This window comes from Manacus vitellinus, unplaced genomic scaffold (assembly GCF_001715985.3).
Source record: "Manacus vitellinus isolate BGI_N305 unplaced genomic scaffold, ASM171598v3 scaffold_60_pilon, whole genome shotgun sequence".
NCBI lineage: Eukaryota > Metazoa > Chordata > Aves > Passeriformes > Pipridae > Manacus > Manacus vitellinus.
The window spans coordinates 2,524,608-2,547,550 of NW_021940687.1; the positions used below are offsets into that span (position 1 = coordinate 2,524,608).

Here is a 22,943-nt window from a genome sequence, read left to right on the forward strand (position 1 = left end):
CTCTGCCTGAGAACATGGTGGGCTGCAGTAGGGCCTCTGCCTCCTCTTTTAAAGCCTTTGTTGCTTTACACTTGCACCAAGGCACAGGCAAGCCCTGGAAGGGGTTGTGGCCACTCCTCCTAGGACAAATGCCAGCTCCCTGTTTCTGTGGTTCAAGTCCTTTTGGAGAGAAGGGAGACAAGAAGCCAGGCCAGGGTCACAGATCCAGCTGCAGGCAGGGACTGGGAAATCGAGCAGCTCACCAGTAGCTGAGTGCTGCCCATGGCCCAGGGCACAGTGCTGGCACAGAGAAGCTGCTGAGCGGTTCCTCCTGGGCTAGCAGGTGTGCTGTGCTCTCCCTGCCTGCCTGGCACCTGGGCATTTGGGGACAGCTGTTTCTGAAGATGGGGAGGGTCACAGCTGGCTCTGGGTGTCTGTCCCAGCTCGTTGGCATTACCACATGGTGACTGCCCCGCTGTGTCCAGGAGCTGGCAGGGAGGAAATCCGAGCAGTCCCAGTCGCTGAGGGCAGATGAGATGTTCTGGTTGTGGAGCAGCTGAGCAAGAGACCATGGCTAGTGCCTCCTTCTTGTCCCCTGCACTGGCAGTGTCCCTGGCACCACCTGCCTGAGTCCAAGGAGGTTGGTGCCTCCCTAGAAAGAGGGTGCAGCCTCCACCACTGCCCTTGCCTCCTCCCTCGACCCACCACTTGCTGTGTGAGTCCCACCCCGTTAAGGGCATGGCCACAGCAGAGGGCTCAGGTGTGCAAGCTGGAACTCCTCAGCCTGGGCTAAACCTGGCCCAGCATGGGCTGCCTCGGACCTCACCCCAACAGCAGAAATAATATCCACCACACTCCAAGCTGTTTCAGGTTTTATTTTAGAATTTATAAAATTCCAGTGTCATCCATACTCATGAGCCTTTTTACATGTTTGCATATAGTCTCCAAATTCCAAAGTTAAGGCCAAGGGATCATTGCTATGGAAACGTACAATATGGAAGACGTCAAAGATAGGAAATGGACACATGCCACCGTTTGCTGCGGAAGGAGGGTGGTGGGGGGACAGTACTAGGTACAATCACTTCATGACCTTCTTTATAGTGGAGGGTCGGGTTGTGGGGCACGAGCCCATGGTGGTGGGTGCCCCAGATGTAACTCAAGCCTTGCTGTGCAACTGGTGAGGGCACGGGGGCATTAAGAGGAGGAGGAGGAAGAGGAGGGGGTGGTAGGCTTGGTGATGCAGGACAGAACTAAGCTACAGGGGTATTAACCATTTTTTGACAGATGCAGATGGGAAGGTATCACCCTAATTCTGTCGGACCCCTCCTGTCTCCCCTGCTGGAGGCAAGGCCACCCTGTCCTTCAGGGGCAACCAGGCACCCCACAACGGGCCATGGTCCATTTCACTTGGTTCTCAGACTTAAGGAGAGCACTGTGAGGTTTTGATTCGACTTCTGCATAGCAGTCTCTGCCAAGAAGAGCTGGTGTGGGAGGGAAAAGCATCGGCATGTTCGGCCTGCCCCATGGAGAGAAAGACAAGAAGGCTTGGCTCAGCCTGCCAGATCTTTGCTCCCTCATCAGCAATAGAGAAGAGAGGCTAGGGACTCCTGCTTGTCCAAGAGCTGAAGCAGCTGGGATAGAGGAATGGCTCAGACTACAAGCTCTGTAGGACTGAGGCAGGGGAGTAGGGGCACACAAAAACCCCATGCTCCATGCCTCCCTCCACAAAGACGTGGTTTTCCTCTTACTGGCTGGAGAAGCTTGGACACAGTCCCCTTCAAGCAAGTCATGGCAAGGCCCAGGTACAAGTGGCCCCGAGTACAGAGCACGAATCACCTTCTACCGCCACATGATGGAGGCCTCGGGAGGGCTTAGCCTACACTTCAGCCCCGATGCTGTCAGAGCAAAGCCTGACTCACACAACCTCTGCAGCCAGGGGCTGCAGCGCAGCTGTGCTTGTGGCCCTGGGGCTGAGCCCTGTGCTGGCTCAGCACGCAGTCCTACGGATTCACAGCCTGCCTCAGTGTCACCTTGCTCAGCTTCCCTCTGGAGCAGCTCCCACAGCCACACAGAGACACAGGGCTCCTCTTGCTTCTCATCCACGTTTCTGCTCTGGCTGCCCAGGCAGCAGCTGGAACAGCTGCTCACCCGTGACCGCCGAGAGGCCCCCACCATACTGACGTCTGAGGTAGAAAGAAGGCAATAGGAATGGTGTCACTGCCGCTCACGCCGAGCTGCTGCAGCGCTAGCAGGGGACTGCAGCTTCTCCGAGCCTGTGTCCCCCCAGCTGCTCCTGAGCTGCGCCACCGCAGCGACCTCGGCCAACCCACATCTGTCCCGGCCGCTCACACCGCCACGTGCTGGCTCTCCTGCCTGCTCACGCTGCTGGCAAGGGGGAATGAGAGACCATGGGGAGCTAGGAGCGGGGTCTGTCATCAAGCACTGGAAGACTGGCCACGTGTGCAGGCTGGGGCTGTGCTTGGTGTGGCGCAGGGGCGCGCGCTTGCTGCACTCACAGGTGTTTTCCTGACCAGGGTAGCCGTACGTTGTTCCATCTCTGTTGCCTCTACAACCTACTGAAGGTTTTGTTCCTTAAAAAGCAAGTTTCTGACCTTTTAGATTATTTCAAGCTCTCCCCACAGTCAGCTATCAGCATTAAATGAATTTTTGGCGGTTAAAAGGAAAAAAAGTTGATTGCACTCTACAAAGGTAAGGTAAGGCCTGGGATAAACACAAAGGAAAAGAGGGCAAACGTTTTGGCTTTAGAAAGTCAAGGAAATTTATTTCCTGAGGTCATGAGACAGGAAGTAGATTCCTAGCCACAGTAAAGGAGGTCTCCTAATGAAGGCGAGAATGCCTAGTCAGACATGCTCAAGAGAGCAGATTGCTCTGCTAGCGCTTGGGAAGCTGCGAATCTTAGCCACTTGGAGTCAATTATGAAGTTTCTAACAAAAACACACACATTTAGTGTTTGAATCTGAGTGGAAGCCTTGTTCCAAAGGAGGAAAGAATATCCATCAAGAGATGAGGGTGGGTCCTAGCCACGGTGATAGCTGAGGGGAGCAGGATGGGGTCTAGCACTCCAGACACCATTAGGAGACCTCTTGGGGCAATTGACTTGTGCTCCAGCCGCTGGGTCAGATTTCAGACAGGAAGTATTTGTGGCAGGTTAGTGTCAGGTCAGCGGGCTGGAGGAGTTTCTGCTTCCAGGTCATTATCGTTTGGGTCCCCAGGGAAGAGTCTTGGGGGCCACTTGAGCCCCAAAGCTGGGGAAGTCTTCAGAACTGCTCATATCAGGGGCCTAGAGCAAACAAAAAGGGAACAAGTTAAGCTCCTGCCCTGCTGTGAACCTACACGGTGAGGCCCTGAGCTAAGCGACATCACTGATGTCCCAGGAGCAGAGACAATGAGGCAGGGACAAAAAGGATCACTGTGGCATCAGGACTGCCCAGGGTGGAGGGTGGAGCCATCGAGGGATGACATCAAGGAGGGTGCAGTTAGGCACAAGGGCTCCAAAGGTCCCAGCTCAGTAATTGGGCCACTGGAGCAGGGTCACACCAGGCCTGCAGCAGTGCCGGGGCAGCTGAGGATGAGCTGCCACATGCTCCAGCTCACAGCTGCAAACACTGAGCCAGTTCTGTGCTGCAGCAAAGGGCCCTGTCCCTACCCCTAAAAACAACACAACCAGGCAGGACACTTTCTGTTAAGGGTGCCCCATTCTCCAACAGCTCCACAGTGGGGTAGCCAAAGTGGGCTTCGAAAGCTAGACAGGAGAGCCCAGGCCTGTGCTCAGCTTGCACAGGCCACAAAGAGCAGGAGGGCCCTTCACTGCTTTCTCTGTCACCAAGGAGGGAGAGTGCTCTGTGTCCCCAGCCCAGATAGGAGGGTCCCCACGCCCTGTGGCCCCAGCCTGCAGCAGAAGCAGCACTCACTCACCTTCTCGTTGTTGACAGTGGCCCAGGGGGCATCTCTCACCACAAAGCCCTTGGATGGGGCCTTGGACTCTTCGTGTGAGGAGGGCTTCATATACACCTGCATCGCCTCATTGTCCACCACATCGGCAAGCTGCAGCAACACAACCAATAAGGGGGGATCTGGATAGCTCCTCAGACTGGTATAATATGCCCACCCTCTATTTCACCATGCTGCAACCTGTTCAAGCTCACCAGCTGTTCTACAATGACGGAATACAGCGTTTCAGCATTAATCTGAGGGCCACAACTCCTAACTGGTGCAAGCTGCTGCAAGGCAAGCACATGCACACCCTGGGTTGTCCCAGCATTCTCATTCACTCTTGGACAGTGGGGGCAGTCCATCTGGTTTGAGGGGGCTGACTGTCACCTGCATAGGGCTTAAGTTCTCCAAGGCAGTGGAAGAAAATACCACTTCTTGGTATTTTCTGAGTATATGTCTAAGATATATATAGAAGTATGTATCTTCTTGGTATATGTCTGAGATACTCCAGACATCCAACTCTGTGGCAGGAGAAATTCTTGCTAAGCCCCCCCCCGATTTGCTGAACGCTTACATATTCCTCCTCCAAGTTCAGGATGTGATCAATAGCTTCTTCCACGTTCTCAGGGAGTCCTGTCACGGTCACACAGTTGGGGTCAGGAGCTCCACTCTGGGGAAAGCGAATATCCACCTGCAACAAAAGAAACAGGACAGGACTTACACCTGCACATCTGGAATGCCACAGACTCCCCATGACCCTCATCATTAAGATTCACAGACCACTGTCTGTTCACAGGCACAGGTCTGTTTAGGACCCCCACAGCTCAGACACCAGGGGGTGAGCAGGAATACACCCGCCCCAAAGCTTGTCCAGTTTGCTGTGAAGGAAAGCAGAGCAGTCTTTTGAGCATCCCCTGCTGCTCTCACTCCCAGAGGCTCGCTGCTTTCTGGGCAGCTCCTGCAGCAGAGGCAGGAGAGTGGTTGCATTTCCAGACAGTGTCCTTGCACTGTTACAAGCATTTTCACCACCAAGCCACCATCAGCATGAAGCACAATGAGCTTTCTGTGTCTGACAGAGTAATCCTGGGCCAGGTGAATAGAGCCAAGCACAGTGGTGTGGAATTGGGTGGTGCAGTGTGGATGATCTAGCTTCCAGGGGTTTGGTTTGTCCTAGTTCTTAGTTGTTTTCAGACTGGTGCTGGGGGAGAACATTAAGCTGTGGGAGCTCTCCTTGCTATATTGCCTTTGTCTGGAGACCATGCAGGCGGTGCTGTTTTTGGGGAGCGGTTTGTTTTTGGTTCTTGGTGGTGAATGCCCTACCCCCTTTTGTGGGTAGGGCACCTTCTTTATATAAAATTTTTGCTATTAATACTGCTGTTGTTATTGTGATTTTAGTACATTGTTATTTCAACTAATAATCTCTCCTTACTGTCCCTTCATTATCAGAAGGAGCAGGGGAAAGGGAGTGGCTTAGTTGGACTTTAGTTCCCTGTTGGTTGTTAAAACCAGTACAACCCCAGGGACTGTGCTCTCTCACAGCCTGCCTTTGAGAGGGGTGCTGGAAAAGCTGCACAAGGCAGGACCAAACCCAAAGGCTGCTCATTTGGGAAAGCTGTTTCAACAACAGTTTATTTCAACAACTGAGTCCAGTTGAGATGCAAGTCTCCAAAACCCCATCCTTCTGGATTCATGTTCACTGCTGCCCCTGCAGTAAAACCTGCTGCTGATGCCACATTCTGGCAGGGTAGAGATCCCTGCCCTTCCCAGACCAGCTGACTTTGCTACATCTGGAGCCCTGAGAGTATCCCCTGATTCCCAAAGTCAAGGGAATCAACAGTGGCCTAAAGGAAATCCAAAGGAATTCCTTGAATTAAGCTCAAGTAGCTGAGGAGGCCTGGGCACAGCCTCCTCACAGAGACTCCAGCAAGAGACCTGGCTGCCCACTTCAGTAATCAGAGTAGATGACATAACCACCTCCTCCTGTCTCTGAAGACCAGCTGGGACTGCAAGAAACCCAACAAAAGAGCTGCAGAGAGGGACAGAGCTCAGTGCTACTTGCAGGGCTAACCCAGAGCAACAAGGAAGCATTCTCAGGTTCCTCTTCTGGCTGGGTTCCAGCAAAACAGGAAAAGCTCCCAGCCTGGCTTTCAAAGGAGTGTGACTCAGAGTTGAGGTAGTGTGGGGATGCTTCAGCTGGTGTCTGGATGTGGTGTCCAGACAGCCCAGATATCCTGAGCATACCAGGGTGCCATGGCTCAGGGATGCTGCTCGTATGCTGGTGGGAACACAGCTGGAGGTGAGCAGGGCAGCACTGGCTTTCTTTTGTGTCTGCTGCAGCTGAAGGTGCTCAACAGGCACAAGACCACAAGATGTGAGCCTCAGGCTCCTGAATTCAGCACCAAGCTGGTACCAAGCTCTTCACAGAGGAGCAAGTGGCCACCCAGGTCCAGCCTGACCTGTGCTGCATCGCCCCACCGCTCACCTTGAACTCATCCATGATTTTGCGGATGGCTTTGCCACGTGCTCCGATGATGCGGGCGTGAACACGATGGTCCAGAGTCACATCCTCAGACACCATCTGCTCCAGCTCCCCAACGATCTTCATGATGGCATCCCGGGCAGCCTCGGCGTTCTTCTCATAGCCAGTGATGGTGATCTGGTCTTGGGCCTGGGGCACAGGGACATGTGTTGAGAGATCAGGCTCATAAGCAATGGAGCAAGCCTTCTCCCTGCTAATCCCGTTTACCATCCACCTTATCCAAGGGCAGTGGAGAGAGTTCAGAGCTCTCGAGAAGATGCTCAGAGACAACCACCAGCCATCCTTGTCTCTGACGTCTCACCTGGCTTTCATCATCCTTGTCAGGGAACTGGATGTTGACCTCATGCTCTGTGCGTATCTGGGTGATCACTGCTCCCTTCCGCCCAATGATTTTAGGGTGATACTTGGGATCCACAGTGACTGTCAGCTTGAAGCTTCGCAAGGCCTGGAACAGGAGAAGCAGAGTGAGAGGAGGGAACACACCATGGCTGGTCCAGTGACAACCACTTAAGTCCCAGCATTTCCTTCTGACTTCTGAGATGCCTGGAACATAATCTGCAGCACCATTGCTTAAGTGTACATGGTTACAGAAGAGCACCCAAGCTATCTGCTGGGACCTTGTGCTTTCACTAAGTTCAGCTGGAAACTACAAACAGCAAACAACCACTCAACTCATCCCTCACCTATTTATTCAGAGCTGTGATAAGGATTCAGTGAGGATAGGTACAGAGAGACTCCCAGCACAGTGAGATTCCTACCCAGCAGTGTCTCGAAGGCACGTGAAGGTGAGAGAGACTCCGACAGTCCAAAGTTACATCCCCAAACTCTCCCATTAGTTCGTGTCAAATGAGTTACCTTTGGTTAACTCACTTAACACCCACAGAACATCTAAGGGTAGTCTTAAAAGGTGAGGGGTTCCAGGAGTCTGCGCCCAGAGGCTGAAGCCCTGCTTGTCTGGAAGGAAGAAGGACAAGTACAGGCCTTACCCGATCCTCTTGTTCAGCTTGCAGCTCCTTCACTCGTTCCAGCAGCCCGGCCTTGGCACGGTCCAGGTTGGTAGCCAGCCCAGTGATGGTGATGATATCCGACTGCAGCTCAGGAGCAGGCACCTGGATGTTCACCTGAGTAACAAGTAGTGATTATAATTTTGTATCACTGCCTGTTCTGTACCACTTGTGATGCCTCTCACTGCAGGTTGGCATCTCACTGGTCTCCCCTGCCACCAAGAACAGCTCCCACCGAGGCGGCCTAAAAACCACAGAATGGTTCAGGTTGGAAAGGACCTCTGAAGGTCATCAAGCTGGGGCACCCAGAGTCAGTTGCCTGGGACCATTTCTAGACGGTTTTTGAAGAGAACTCTCTTTTTCCAGCCATTATCAGGCTGCTTTGCTGCAGGGCTTAAGTCCCCAGCAGTCCCTGTACCAGCCCAGAGAGGCCAGGAAACAAATACACGTTCAATAGCACTGTCTGTGGCCAACATGCACCAGCTCTGGGAGCCCCTGTTGGCTCTGGAGAATTCTCCTAAATGGGCAGGCACAGTTGTTTCCCATGGCCCAGGATGAAAACAATTCTCACACTGGTGAGGAATCCCTGCAGATGCCAAACAAGTCATGCAACACTCACGACACCAACACTGATCATACAGCTTCAGCACAAAACCTGCTGAGCCCTGGAGCCAGGGACCAAATCACCCGGGGATCATTTTCCTACTACGGAGCCTGGGTTCCACGGTCAAGCTGTGACAGACCTGAGTATGTTGCAAGTGACTGTCACCACCCTAAATGGGGTCACTTAGAGGTTCTCCAGGGGGAACAACTTACTTCAAACTCATCCATCATTTTGCGGATCCCGCTTCCTTTCTGGCCAATGATGTAACGGTGAAGATCAAAGGGAACTTCCACCTCAATGGTGACAGGAACCAGAGCCTGCAGGGGATGGAGCACAGTTTACCAGTGAAAAGACTTCTCCTGTCTCCCAGCTTGCTGTATACTTGCCCAAAAGAACATGTTGCTGAACTGAGGTACATTCCCCTGTAGTCAGGATACAAACTCTACAGGAAGAGAGAACAGCTGGGAACACCAAGATGACCTGTTGCGTATTGAAGCATGCTTTCCAAACAAGCAATCTGAAACCTAACCTGGGGGACAGGCTATTTTCATATCCTTGGCATTTTCCAAGCCTAGCAGAGACTTGGAAAACATAACTAAAAGAGCGTGGCAAGGTCTGCTAAAGCTGGAATGATTCAGCCTCAGTCAAACTCCTCCTCATTCCAGCTGTGCTCCATAAAACAAGCATGTCATACTTCTGTGGCAAATAGCTTGGGGCTGCCTACAAGCTCTAGCAATTGTAAGGTCATGCAAGGTATACTATGACTGAAGTCGCCAGGTTAAGTCACAGAGCAAAGGGGCTTCCCTTGAGTGGTGCAGACCCCCTCTACAGCCAGCATCACTGACCACCTGCACTGCACCCTGCACTGACCAGCTTTTACTACCACCACCAAAGCTCACATCCAGGCATCACTGTCTAAACAGGGTAAGGGGCTGAGAAAGCCACACACCTGCAGTGCCTCCTTTGCTGCCTCGCACTTCTCCCTGCGGCCAGAGATGATGATGATATCACACTTCTTCGGAGAGCTGGGATCTGTGTCCTTCCCATCCTTGCCTTCCCCACCTTCCTCACCGTTTTCCTGCACAGCTGGATCTGCAACAGGAGCTGGAAACATGGAAAGTCTTGTGTTGAATGCACAGAGCCCCCTCCCTGCTTTCATCCCCCCACCTTCAGATCCTCAGGCTCAGCCAGCAGTGAGAGCTCAGAGAGGCCTTGGTAAGCTCGTAGAGCCCTTTTTGTTGGGGTAGGTCCTCGTACTCCCTGCACTCTGCAGTGACAACACATCCACAACACCCAGGTCTGTGGTTTGACCTCCTAAAAGTGTCCCCTCTTCCCAAGAGGGCAAGGTTGATGCTAAGCCCAGATTCAAGGACACTGTAGGAACACCAGGGATCAGTTCTCCATAGATTTTAAATAGAACATGTCAACTGGTATGGAGTGCTGGTACACTACACTTATTTGATCATCCCAACTAGCACGTGAACATGCATCCATAGGTATACCTGGGTTCTCCTCCCTGTCAGGGAATTTGATCTGGACACCATAGTCCCGGGTGATCTGCTGGATCCGGGATCCTTTGGGGCCCATAATGGAGCGGTGGAACTTTTGTGGGATGGTGCATTCGATTGTCACTTGAGCTTCCTGTGGGAAAGCAGAGTTGCTCTATTGTGATGTAGCCTCTTTCACACCAGAAAACAGGATTATTGTGCATGGTGAAATCCAAAATGGACAGAGGGGAGACAGAAGATGGTCAGGGGAGGCAATTCCTTCACATAGCATTGCCATTTTGGAGCCAGCTGCCACTGCCCAGGCTGCAGACCCTATATGTTGACAGCAAAGGTTCAAATCCCAGAACTACCACAGGACTTGTTCTCATAAAGCTTGGCCACACAGCAGGTTCAAGAAGGGCACTGCTGAAGCAACAAAGTACAGAAGAGACAGTTTTTCTGTGACATACCAGGTCCTCGATGATCTCCTGGATGCGTTTCTTGGCTGCCTCCACACAATCCTTGGCTCCCTTGAGGGTGACTTTATCACTCTGGGTGCCGGAGCGTGGGAAGCTGACCATCACACCACCATATTCATCTGCAATCTCACGCAGAACTTGTCCTCTCCGGATGACAAAGTGGCGGTGGTGCTTGGGGTCAACCACCATGGAGTCCTCAACCACGTTGTCCTGCCAATAGATGACAGCTAGTCAGCCCTGCCTGTCCTGGTGATAAGCATGAGATGGCTGCACTCAACAGCAATCAGCTTACAACCTCACCCCAAAAAGGAACAACAAGAATGACCTTCCTGAGCTCCCTTGAAGGGCAGCAAATGGTTTTAGGCAAGCAGGTCCTCCACACTGACTTGTTACATTTTGCTACAGTGAGAGGAAGGAATGCAGAAAAAGTAGATCATACCAAGTTCTTGATGAGGGCCTCCAACTCCTTCTGTGCCTCTTTGACAGCCTCCTCTGTTCCCATGATGGTGATCAGCTCCTGATCTTTGTCCTCAGAGGTGGGGAAGATGATGCGGGCCCCGGTATTGTCACGCACCTTACGTATGTTGCCACCACCCTTACCAATAAGGAACTTGTGGTACTCTGGCTTTGCACGGAGGTCCACGGTGTAACTCTTTGTTTGCTGAAAGGAGCCAGAGACCCGTGGAGCATGTCAATATATAGAAAACACCCACCAGCATCAACAATCAGCATGTGGGAATGTCACCCACACCCACACACAGAGTGTTGCAAGAGCAAGGTAGATGCAGAGTGCTGTTGAAGTAAAAAAGGTAAACAATGTCTTAGATTAAAAACACTACCCTAAAGATGTTCTCAGGGCTGAAAATCTAACTGTACACTCAGCATGACCAGTGAGATACAAGCAGAGGCTTCCCTAGAAGCCTGGTTTGACCCTCACGCAAGGCAGTACAACCATTTGCTAAGTGACTGCTGCAAACCAGGCCACAGAGGCAACCACCCAATTCACATGGGGAACATGTTCACATGCTGACCCTAGACAGGGGCTTTTGCTATTAAAATGACCAGTCAGTCGGTCAGTCAGCCACAACTCCAAGCAACATCTTGTACTCTGAAGTTCTCAAACCTGCATACATGTAGTGAAATGGAAGAACTGGAGCTGAAATTCAGAGATCAAGAAAAAAGTGAAGGACATCTGCAGAAGCTGTTTTGGAGAAATGTGGACACCCAAGTGCATTCAAGTCACAAGAGCAGAGAGCCTTAACTCTTTGAGTGTGTTGCCAGCCTGGGTAGAGAAGCATTACAGCCAGTTCTTCTATCCATGAGGGGCAGAAGAGCCTTGTCCAATCTGTACTCAAATCCCTCAAAAGAGGATTTGTCTGTCTGGTGCTAGAGGCTTCCCAGCAGGTAGAGTGAGTCACTTCAAGCCCCCAAAAGAAACAGCTGGCCAAACCAACCTGCTCCTTCCCCTATGAGACAAGGCTCACCTTCTCCTCTGCCAGATGCAGCAGCTGTTTCTTGGCTTTCTCCACATCCTGGGCTGGGCCCCTGATGGTCACGGTGTCACTCCCAGAGCCCTCGGTGGGGAAGTGGATGTGGACTCCACCACACTCCTCCATGATGGAGCGGATGAAGCGGCCTTTGGCGCCAATGAGGGAATTGTGCAGTTTGGAAGGAATGGAGACCTCCACTTCAGTGATGTTGGCCTAAGGGAGGACAGTATGGGGTGTTAGTCTAGCTGCAGCAATGTGTTTGCACCCACTCTGCTTTCCCTCTAATTCCATTGCCAGGAGCTTTGCAGGAGCTGTGTGTAAGAAATGCCTGACCAGAGGGAATTGAGACTGGCCACTCCTAACACATGAGCAGCCACAAACTTCAGCTGAAGTGTCAAGAACACACTGACACCCACATTTGTCTCCTCCCTGCCCACCCCCACTACAGGCACTTCTATATTTATATCTCCTATATTTATATTTTCATGTCCCTCATCTGTCACAGGCCAGCTGTTTCACTTACCAGTTCCTTCTGGATAGCCAGAATTCTGTGGCGAGCAGCCTCACAGTTTGCTCTCTTGCCTGTGATAACAATTGTCTCTGAGTTACTGTTCTCTGCCGGGAGATCAATTTTGGTGTTGCTTTCTTCACGGATCTGCCACAAAAAAAACCCCAAAAAAATCATTTGAGAGGTGTCCTATGTTGGAAAAAAAGGCCTTGGAGGTTTCTTCATTTTACATTACCAATGAGCAGGAGAGACCTCGCTGCAGGCAGTGACCACAATAGGCACTGGAAAAAGGAAAGATATCTTACCTTCTTGATGTTGGCACCTCCTTTCCCTATGATATTCTTGTGGAATTGTTTGAAGATGGGAACAGAGATAGAAAAGCTGTTTTCAACCTAAGGGAGAAAGGAAGGGAGAATTAAAGATTACACTGTCATGGCAAGTGAGGTGCCATCCCAGGAATTTGATAAACAAGCTTTTGACAACAGGCTTAGACCCAAGGAATTCTCTGTATGAGACTTGCATGAATAAGCAAAGGCAGGTACCTTCTCCTGTGCTCTTACATAACAAGTATTACCCACCTGCCCCCATCCAGATATAACAATGTCCTCAGCTCCCTCATCTTGAAGTGTGTCAGCCCTAGCCAAGCTACTACAATTTGCTCTAATTCAGAGTTATCCAGACATGGGGGAGAGAACAGCAGATTGAAGTTGCCCTCACCAGGTCTGCCACCATCTTTTGCATGTACTTGGTGCACTTCTCCACCTCGTTTTTGGGACCTCTGAGTTGGACGATGTCACTCTTGTGTGCAGGGTCTGGGAAGTTGATGATAACCTGCAGGAGATGGTCATTTAGAGTCAACTCAAGCAAATGCAAGAACTGTGTCAGACATGTGCACACTCCCTTTTCCTTCTGGAAGAGGGTAACCATGTTAGCAGTCTCTGGCCAAAAGAACCATCTTTTCAAACACATTAGATGTAGGAGCAGACACATATTAGCTACACATTTCTCATACTTACAGAGACACTAAATTTATGACTTTAGTGACAATGTGTCTACTACCCAAGCAGAAAACATCCTCTCTGGATTCCTTACCTCCTAGAAAGCCTTACCTCTGGGAATTTCTCCCGGATTTCCCGGATCCGCTCACCCTTCTGCCCAATGATGGTCCGGTGAAATTTCTGCTCAATGATTAGGTCCTTGGTGCGTTCATTTTCCTGAGGAGAAGAGAGTTTACATGGAGTGTTCAGCAGGAGAGCCACACACTTGTAATCACCACTTTGCTGCCTGACAGATTGTCCCTCTTTTCTCCTCCAGACATAATTCACTCTAGGTTGACAGAAAAGGGGATCCAAGGGAATAGAGGAACTTGCATTTGCCATGAGATCCAAGTGCTCAGTAGGCTAGGGGCACACACCTGCACCAGATGGTTAGTAGGGAACATAAGAGTCCAAACCCTGCGGCCTCCCAGGCAATCACATCCCACTAACCATACGGGAAGCGAGTTCCAGCAGCTCTTTCTTGGCCTGTTGGACCCCCTGTGGGTCTCCTTCAATTCTGATCAGGTTGCTCTTCTCACTGTCCGGGGGAATGCGCACTGACACCTTGTAGAGGTCCTTAATCCTGTTAACTGCAAGGCAAGGGCTGTGGTGACACACTCTGCTAGGCCAAAATTTGGAAGCAAGGCACCTTGACTATCACTGCTTAGAGGCTGTTTAAGAAGTAAATCAGCCTCTGAGGAGAAGCAAGAGCAGTGGGGTTGAACCAGGGGAAAATGCCTCTTCACCCTGAGGTTCAGCGAGAGCAGATCCATGCCATACAAGAATCTGTACAAGTAAATACTGTGGTATCTAGTTCAGCTGCCAGAGTGAGGCAACTGTTTCTTCCCCAAACAGCACCACATTTAGACCAGAAGATGCTCACGCATTTCCAATCCCAAAGTCTTTTTTGGGGAGAAACTCACCAAGCAGATTTTGATCACCCCCAATTAACTGCTAAAATACAATTCATATAGATGGACTTGAAAAAAAAGAGAAAAGAGAATTCTCCAATCCAACTCTCCCCAAAAAAAATTCCTCCAGGACATGGCAAAGTAATCTGTTCAACTTTCTAAGACACTTCACATATGCCAAGGGCTCACTGCCCATTCATCTCCTTGTCCTAATGTCACTCCAGAAGAGCAGAGGACAGCACCCTGGATGAGCTGCAGCCACGATATGATCGACTAAACACAGAAAGTCTGAACACAGGAAGGATTAGAAAGGCATCCCACTTACTGTTAGCTCCACTCTTGCCAATGAGGTGTCGGTGAAATTTGTGGTCTACGTTGATTTCTGTATAATCCATCCGGTTGATCTATAAAGAATTGAACAGGGCTAGGCAGGGCAGGCCCCCTCTGCTGCTGTTTGTGCCCGACGTGACTGCCCACTGCCAGTGCTGGCACTGAGTCTCCAGCAGCCAGCTACAATCATTCCTCCCTGCTGTTGAGCAGAGCAGAACACTCCTCTGGTTTGAGCTGAGAGCACCATGCTTATATAACATTTTAAGGGACTTAAATGCTTCTCCACCTGTGACTGAAAGAGAATCCTTCCTTCTCTGCATCAAAAGACTTAAGATGTACTGCTGATTTTTTAAGAATGCTATGGACAAGCTTCATAACCAAGGGTTTTGCTCATCTGCCACACCACTTGCCTTCTGCAAGGTCTGTTAAGCCTGTCAAGATACTCTGCAGATGGGACCTATGCTTCATCTGTGCTCTGTTGCCCCATCTTTCCCCATTTTCTTCTTACATACTAGAACTAGTACCACCAACTTACCAGATCCTTGACCATGACTTCAATCTGTTCCTGAGCCACATTCACATCTTCTGTAGGTCCTTCCAAAGTGATTTTGTCTTCTCCTTCAGTGAATTCAATGTGAACCTTGAGACACAAAGCAAGGAAACCCATAAGAATTTTCCAAGACACAAGACAGGCCAATGCAGTCAGTCAGGCCCACACCATCAATCTCTGCCACTAAGGGTACACACATCATTCCCATGATTTCACAAGTAGGGTACTTACAATTCTGGTCATATCACAGTGTCTAGATCATAAGGCTTTGGTGCTGTCCTGGAGACTGCAAGGGCTTTGGAGAAGTTCCTCATCTAACCTTTCCCTAGATACCATCTAATTCACCAGGGAGAAGCCTCATTGAAATCAGCATTTGCAGGTATCCTACTATATCAATTCTCCAGATAGTACTACATAAGGTTTCCTCTGAAGGACTCAACCCTCAAGAGTAAAATAGGATGAATAGTGTTTGAGGCAACAGAAGTTCATAGTTCCTCTTAATACTATAAGATTAGTGTAATTTCCTCCTTGGTTTTATCCATGCTAGAACACATTTCTCTCTCCTACAAGGAGCGATCTGGACTAAACCATATTCTGCTTCAGTGGGTGCTAAGCTAATAGCTCATCCATACCTTTGGCATCTGCTGAGTTATTTTGGCCAGGTTTTGTCCTTTCTTTCCAATGATGAAACGATGAAGCCAAGAGGGGGCTGAGACCGAGGAGACGGTAAAACTGTTGGCCTAAGAGACAGAGAAGCTGTTTGATGGACAGACTGGAAGAGGCTTTCACAAAAATTCCATTTCAATTCCCATGTCGCACCCTCAGTATTGAGTTCTAAGCTGCATCTCTGACAGCACAACTGAGACTGACTGAGACCACCCCCCAACTCCTGTCAGTGCCCACAAATGTGTCTTCATGGGGCTTTCAAAGGAGGCCTGTCAATACCTTTGCATAGACTTCAGTCAGTGCTTGCCCAAGCTTTTCAGGTTCGCCTCGCAGTATCACCGTCTCTGAGCTGCTGTCAGTGGGTGGGATCTCGACAGAGACTCCAGTTTTCTCCAAGATCTCCTGCAGGGAATTGCCCTTGGGGCCGATGACATACTTGTGCTGGGACTTCTTCACCTCCACTGCGATGGTAGTAGTCTTCTTTTTCTGTAGGAGCAGAGGCACTGGGGCATCAATCACAAGGGAGCAAGGAAGGACAAGAGTGAAAGGGAGAGACACAAGATGCAGTGAACCTCTGCACCCAGGAAAGAGCAAAGCCAAGGTGAACACAGGGATTCTGCAGAACCCTAGCATCTTTGGGACGCTGCCTACAGAAAGCCCTGTTCTCAAAAATTCACAGGTGAAGTATGAAAATTCTGTGTCAGCTCCCTGGGACACTACATGGAAGAGACCACATACACACTGCAGCCCTTGCACAATGCCCAGCTGTCCCCAGGCAGGGCGGTAACGCAACACTGTGTAGGCTATTAGGCTATAAGCTGATTATCTCTATTGAAATCCAGACTGGTATAAATACAGACCTAACCACGAGGGAAAACATATCAACAACCTACAACAAGGATATTCACAGGGAAGCTAGCTGTGGAAAATAAAATGAAATTCCCTCTTCAGCAACTTTTACTCGTGTAGCAACTTTGATACTGTCAGTTGGCCACACTGTAGCCTTCACACTGCCCTCCTTCCTTTGTAGCACCTGTGTGAACACGCCCAGAGAGCTCTTAGTGGTCTGCTAATTCCCATGACACAAAAAATCAGGAGATCTATCACCTCCCAGGCAGAATCACCCCAAGTCCCAGTCTGCTGAGCAAGAAAATGCTAAGACCTGGGTTCACGTACTGCAAGGGCTGCTGAGCAAGAATTGACAAAAGGACAATGCAACTGAGGGATCCACAGAAGCAGAACAAGAAGGGAAGAGGGGCTGTGAGGAGGTGGGGGGAAGATGGGAAGCTTTATGGACCATCCATACCTTTTCCTCATAGATCTTCTTAACACGAGCCACAGCCTGAGCTAGCTGTTCCTTCTCTCCTGTGAAGACTATCTCTGTCTTGTTAACACTGGGTGGAGGAATGTTGATGCGCGTCCCCGTGTCCTGCATGAGCTCACTCACCAGCTTGTTGTAAGGGCCAGCAATAAAAGGGTGGTACACTTTCTCCACATCCAGCCGCTCCACGGCACGCTTATCCTGGAAGGGTCCAGAACAGATCTCAGTGGGAACCGATATCAATATTATCATCTCTGCCACACACAGCTAAATTCCCAATGCTGTCTTGCTTGACACTCTGGCCCCAAGCACCCTTTTCAGTTTGAAGGCTCCATCCCTTTCCACCTACAAATACTGCTGTTGCCGATTTATGATATTCACCTCTGTAATCTTCTGCCATATCTCAGCTGGCACCTACTGTGGTTCACTTCAAAACATGAAACTGCTTATCTACTTCAGAGATGGATGAAAGGGAGAACCAGAAGGTACAGAACCTGGCAGCAGTGTTCCTACAGCCAGTGGCATGGTGTACGTCTCTGCTCAGACTAACAATCTAACAATATTGGCCACTGGCTGTGGTCATGGTGGCCACGAGCATCTAATATACCACGGAGAAGAAAAATGGCCATTTGGCTAATGACATGAGAGATCACAGGACTGAAGTACCTGCTCAGCAGAGATAAGCAGGATCTCGTGTCGGGCCTTCTCAATCCCTTCCTTAGTGCCGGTGATCTTGATCTGGTTGCTGGGGTCATCCGGGCGGGGGATCTGGATTTTGGTTGCAGTTTTGAGCTCCAGGTCCTGCAGCTTCTCGCCGTTCTTTCCAATGACAAAACGGTGGTGCTCCTTGGGGATGGCAACTGTCGCTGAAGCCTGCAACACAAGAGCCAAACATCTAAGAGAGCCCTTGCCTGCACAGGGAAAGCAAGTCATGTGCTGCTTAGTGGTACCACTGAGGAGCAAACACAATGCCTTCCAGCACATCCTGTGCAAGGACTGATACTATGCCAGAACAGCTGATCTACAGTGCCTGTATTCCAGGAGTCTAAACCCCATTATTCCCTCAAAAGCCTTCTGTTTGTATAGGAGCAGTACTCTGAATTAGCAAAGGCCTTAAGGCACAGATGAGGAGGTGCCTATGCTCCAGTGTCTCACAGTCCCTCAGCACCAGAGAGAAACTGGGGTGATGGCTCTGGAGCAGTTTATCTGAACTCTGATATCTGCTGCCAAGACTACAGAGAACAAGACACAGTCTGACTCCTAGGAAACTGAAATTCAACACCAAAACCCCATTCCAGCAGGCAGACAGCTCAGAGATGCTTACCACTACTGAGTGCTAAGGTGTTTTCATTACAGCACATGCTGCTCCAGGGACTGCTTCAAGATGGTTCCTCTTGGAAAAGGGGGTCCCCAGAGCTTCTCTCAGTTTACCATTAAAGGGCTGGTTTGTAACAGGGATTCCTGACTTCTTCCCTTTTCACCAAGTTTTTACTGACCTAGTAGCTTAGGATTGCTATCATGCTCTTGGTCCCTGTGAATATGTAACTACTAACTAATTAGACACTTAAAATTCAAGCTACAACAGAAATGAACAAATCAAATCAAAAAAAGATCACTTAGTGTGTTTCTTCAACTCTGTGTCCACGTACTGATGCCAGCCAAGCCTAGAAGAAGTTGGAATACATACACACCTTTCAGATCCAGGGCCAGGGCAGTAGGAGGGATATTTGAGGACAGTGGGGTAGGGATCTGTGGCAGCACAACCTAAGCTATTATGCAGGGTTTGTCCCTTTCTTTTCCCTCTGGCAGGGTATGACACATGGGCTGAACAGCACTAAGCAGACAGGGTGTTAACTATTGCATTAACTACCTTGGGCATTACACTTTAAAACACACCATGACACCTGGCTGTGATAAACCCTAACATGACCTACCATCTTGCTTGTGAACTCAAGAATCTGAAGGTAAGAAATCAAACCCCACAGAACTGAAAAGAAAAGCAACTGAAACAAGGGGGCTGCAACTGCTTACCAGTGTGGCTCGAGTTACACCACACAGAACCCTGATCAGAAGCTTTCAGCATTTGGCAGAACTCCCTCTTCTCTACTTTTCTTTCTCCCACCCCTCCATGTTCTCCTCTGAAGGACTTCAGAGAAAGCACCGGCCTGTTCTCATACACTGTAAGCTTTGTATGAGGGGCCTGCACTCCTGCCAGCACCAGCACCTCAGCACAAAGTCAGAGATTGCAGACTCCACCCTTCATGCAACACCACGGCCTGTAATTAGCTTTGAACCCTATTTTAAGTCTCATTTCCATTCCAAATTGCCAATTGTGTGCTTTTTTTGTGGCAAAGCTGAATTAGTCATCTAATAATATCTCCTTGGCTTATAAGCACACATGCCCAAGGGTCTCAAAGCATTCTGGAGTCTTGAGGAAGAGCAAGGATGAAGTGAGAAACACTTAGCTGCCCTCACCTGAGTCTGCAGTCGAGCGACAATTTCCTTCCGAGCCTTCATGACTGCTTCCAGCTTGCCAGAGACCATGATAGAAAGGCCCTGGTCCTTTGCGAGAGACAGCTCCAGGTGAGCTCCTGTCTTCTGCATGATGTCAAGGCAGATCTTGGCCTGCTCGCCTTCTCCAAACTGGTTCATGTCCTTGTATTTCCTCTCCTCCAGTGGCACATGAAACACCTGCACAGACACAGGGCAGATGAAAGGGCACCGCAAGCTGTCAGCGTGCTTTTGCCTGACAGTGCCTCCCTCTCTCATGGCCATACAGGACTTCAGTGGCATGCTGACCTCCCAGGTTTGTGCAGCCCATCAACCAGCTGCAGGGAAGTGCAGCAGCACTGCAGCAGGCAGTCTGTCCCACACTGGGAGTCTTCATAAAGGGGGATCAGCACTCACTATAGGAATTCTGCAATCCTCCCTTCAGGCATTCTTCAGCTATTAGTGAAACACGGATGTAGAGTTTTTTCTGGACAGTTTTCCAACACATCCTTCCCCTCCAGAGCAGTCCTAGCTCTCAATTGCAGTACCAGGGTAAAGTACAGCAAACAGGCTGCCATACCAAGGATTTCATACTCCAGGGAATGCTTCACTTCACCTACTTTTGGGAGTGGGGAAAAGAAGGGAGATAAAGACATCCAATTCCACCAACCTGAGTGATGACAGAAGCCTTTATTGGTCGAATTTTGCTCCAGGGACCAGCGGGTTCCTGGGCAGCTTCCAAACATGGTGCTTTCTCAGGGAGCGGAGGGAAGGCTTCCTTGTAGGTTGGAGGATCATTCTCTTCTTCAGAGTTTAAAGCTGTAACTGGGGTAAAGCAAACAGGGTAAATGAGACGCCCTCCCTGCAGAAGTGCTCCTGTTCACAGGCAGTGCAATTGTAATTAGGCACCACTAACAAGAGAGAGCAAATGGCTTGTGCACTGCTATTAATCCTATTACATCTATGCCTGTGGAGCTGCCAAGTCTGGAGCACGACTGACCTCAGCATAGCACAGACTGCAGTGGATGCCACGAACAAACAGCCTCGTCTGAGCTGGCACAATGCATGCAGGGAGTGAACGTGCAAGTGAATGGTGGCAGTAAACAGCACCTTATTGCCAACTTTGTCAAGAGGGGCTTAATTAGGAGAGAACAGTCTGAGGAGAAAGTATTAAAAGGACCAGAGCAAGGGTGCAGGTCAGAAGTGGATAAGACAAACAAGCTCAGGAGGAAGGCAGAGAGAAGGGCTATAGTTAGGGCAAAGTCCTAAAGTTATGTTCGATTCAGTTGTGCACTGGGCTGTGCCAAGTGGGCCAGCTCACAGCTGGGGATGGCTGCCAAAATCCATCACTGAGTCAGTTCATACGGTTACAGTGACTTTCCCAGCACCTGGCTGAGCAAAGGAAGGAAATGACAGCCCAGCACACTGATCCCATGAGGCTCTCATGTAGCCCAGTGCCCCACTCTTGCATGTGCCCCGTTCCCAGGGCTGGTAGCACTGCTAGCCAGAGCTCTCTGAAGTGTCAAGGCTTGTCTCCTCACAACCTTCCACTGTGTAGCACCACCACTGTGCTGCTGAGGGTGAAAAGCCAGAGTCTGGGAAAACACTGATCTAGGAACAGAGAATGCAACGTCTGCATGCTTGTGCTCACACAGAGTGAGCCTGGGTAAGAACATGGAACATTGCCTGTGCAATCTGGACCTAGAGGCACATCACAGGAACTCAGCTGTGTTTGCTTACCTTTCACTTGCTGCTGAGCCAGGCCACTGCGGTGTTCAGCGAAGCTCTCCTGGGTCAAAACTGCCACGGAGCTCATTGTCGACTTCCCACCCACACACAATCCGGGTATGCCACTGGAAGAGACAGAGGAGGCAATAGTATCACTACTCAGGATGCATGGTCACTCCAGGAAGACAAAGTATCTGTTACTGAGCACTCTTCCTGTTATCCTCTTGAAAAGCACCCACAGTGCCTGTTGGCTGCCCAGTTCCCTTGTTGAACCAGACAGGAACTCAGGGGGGATATTTCCTCCAAGCACAGTGATCACCAAAACCAGAGCTCCTCATTAAGAAGGCAGAAGATGTGCAACCTAAGAAGGTCTCTGGAAAGAGGGACACCATAAGTTGTTGAAGCATAATCTAATTAATCTATAAATTATTAATGGTGTGCAATTTTTAAATGAGTATGCGAATGTCTGGATAGTCAGTCCATGATCATTGTATATCCATAGAGAGAAAAGAGAAAGGGCCTAGGAAGCTGCCTCTTCCTGAGAAACTTATTTAGGTGCCTGAACTCCTGCTGACTTAGGGAGACACTCAGAAAGCCACTCTGTCAAGTAAGCTCAGCAACAGCAAGATCTATAGCTCTCCCAAAATATGAACTTACCAGCTAAATGGTCAGTAGCCAGAGAGTCCGTCCTGTAAGCTGCCCGTTTGTCAGCCTGCCAGCTTTTGCTTTATAGAAAAAAAAATTAAAATAAATTAGGTGACTGCTCCAAGACAACAGAAAACCATGACACCCCTGTTACTGTAACTTTCAAAAGAGCATGGCCCGTATGTTTCAAAGTTGCACTTATCCAAACCAGTCTCATATCCAGTTGCATCTCACCACACATGACACATGTCATGTTTTACCAGCACTACAGGTAGTGCCACTATCTACTCAACCCTCACAGCAGGAAGCCTGGAGTAGCTACTCTTTCATCACACTGGCTACAAGAATAGCCATCTAGTATCAGGCAAAAATACAGTCAATTAATAACAGATGTGCAAGACAGACACGAAATTTAAGGGCTGAAAGCAAGAGCATCAGTATCTAGTCAGAAGAGACAAACAACCTGAAAACCTGCCAACAACGCTGCCATCAGTCACAAGTTAGGAATGTAGTTTAGTGGAGCTTGGGTGAATCAACATAGACGTCCTCACAAACTAAGGCAAACACTCAGGGCTCTCCACACTCAGCTGCTGGGCAATCCAGCTCTGCAGTTTTTATTGAAATAAGATCATGCCCCAGAAACTAAATTCTGTCTCCAGCCCTAAATCTGCAAGTCAGAAAAAGAAAATTCACACTGGTTTACAGTGACTATTTTAAACGTGTACACAAGATGGAACCAGAAAAAAAATACACTGTTGGGAGGAGTTTTAAATCTCCTGAATCTGGATCTACAGATTTACTGAAAAAGTGTTTTAGAACACAAGTAAAAATGTAAAAGCCAGTACAGTATACGCTCTGCCAGATGTACAGCAGCCATCCACACCTGGAGTCCCCCATAGCCATTACATGTGCTCCTGTAGGGCTTACACTCTCCTAAAATCCAGTGCCTCTGCCTGCTTCTGGGACAAGAGGCTCCTCTCCCACACACACCCTGCAGTGCTCTTTGGACCATATTTTGAACAGCAAACTCAGACACTTTTCAGCAAAGTGACAGTTGCCATCTCCAACCTTTCAGTGTGCCAGAAACGACTCCCAAAACCACAGTGTCGCTCCTAAAAACCCAGCATTGCTGAAGGGGTGTCACATCACACTGAAGTTGTGGCAGTAAGGGAAGGTAGCAGTACCAGAAGGAAAGCAGGGAAAAACAACAAGAGCAGTGAC

General features: G+C 49.7%; 1 protein-coding gene across 1 annotated transcript; it reads right to left on the reverse strand.

Moving 5' to 3' along the window:
- Positions 1-838: 838 nt before the first annotated feature.
- On the reverse strand, positions 839-21,831 carry HDLBP (high density lipoprotein binding protein). Its single transcript, XM_008930189.2, has 27 exons — positions 21,735-21,831; positions 21,090-21,202; positions 20,020-20,174; positions 19,335-19,550; positions 17,526-17,732; positions 16,845-17,060; positions 15,818-16,024; positions 15,505-15,612; positions 14,858-14,962; positions 14,318-14,396; positions 13,532-13,671; positions 13,154-13,258; positions 12,762-12,875; positions 12,350-12,436; positions 12,060-12,191; positions 11,531-11,749; positions 10,486-10,707; positions 10,038-10,256; positions 9,583-9,721; positions 9,030-9,184; positions 8,293-8,397; positions 7,459-7,593; positions 6,774-6,917; positions 6,416-6,601; positions 4,508-4,624; positions 3,916-4,044; positions 839-3,280 (listed from the first exon to the last, which is right to left on the reverse strand). Exons 2-27 carry the CDS (start codon positions 21,163-21,165, stop codon positions 3,194-3,196), a joined length of 3,804 nt encoding a protein of 1,267 aa, XP_008928437.1. The 5' UTR covers positions 21,166-21,202; positions 21,735-21,831; the 3' UTR covers positions 839-3,193.
- Positions 21,832-22,943: the final 1,112 nt, after the last annotated feature.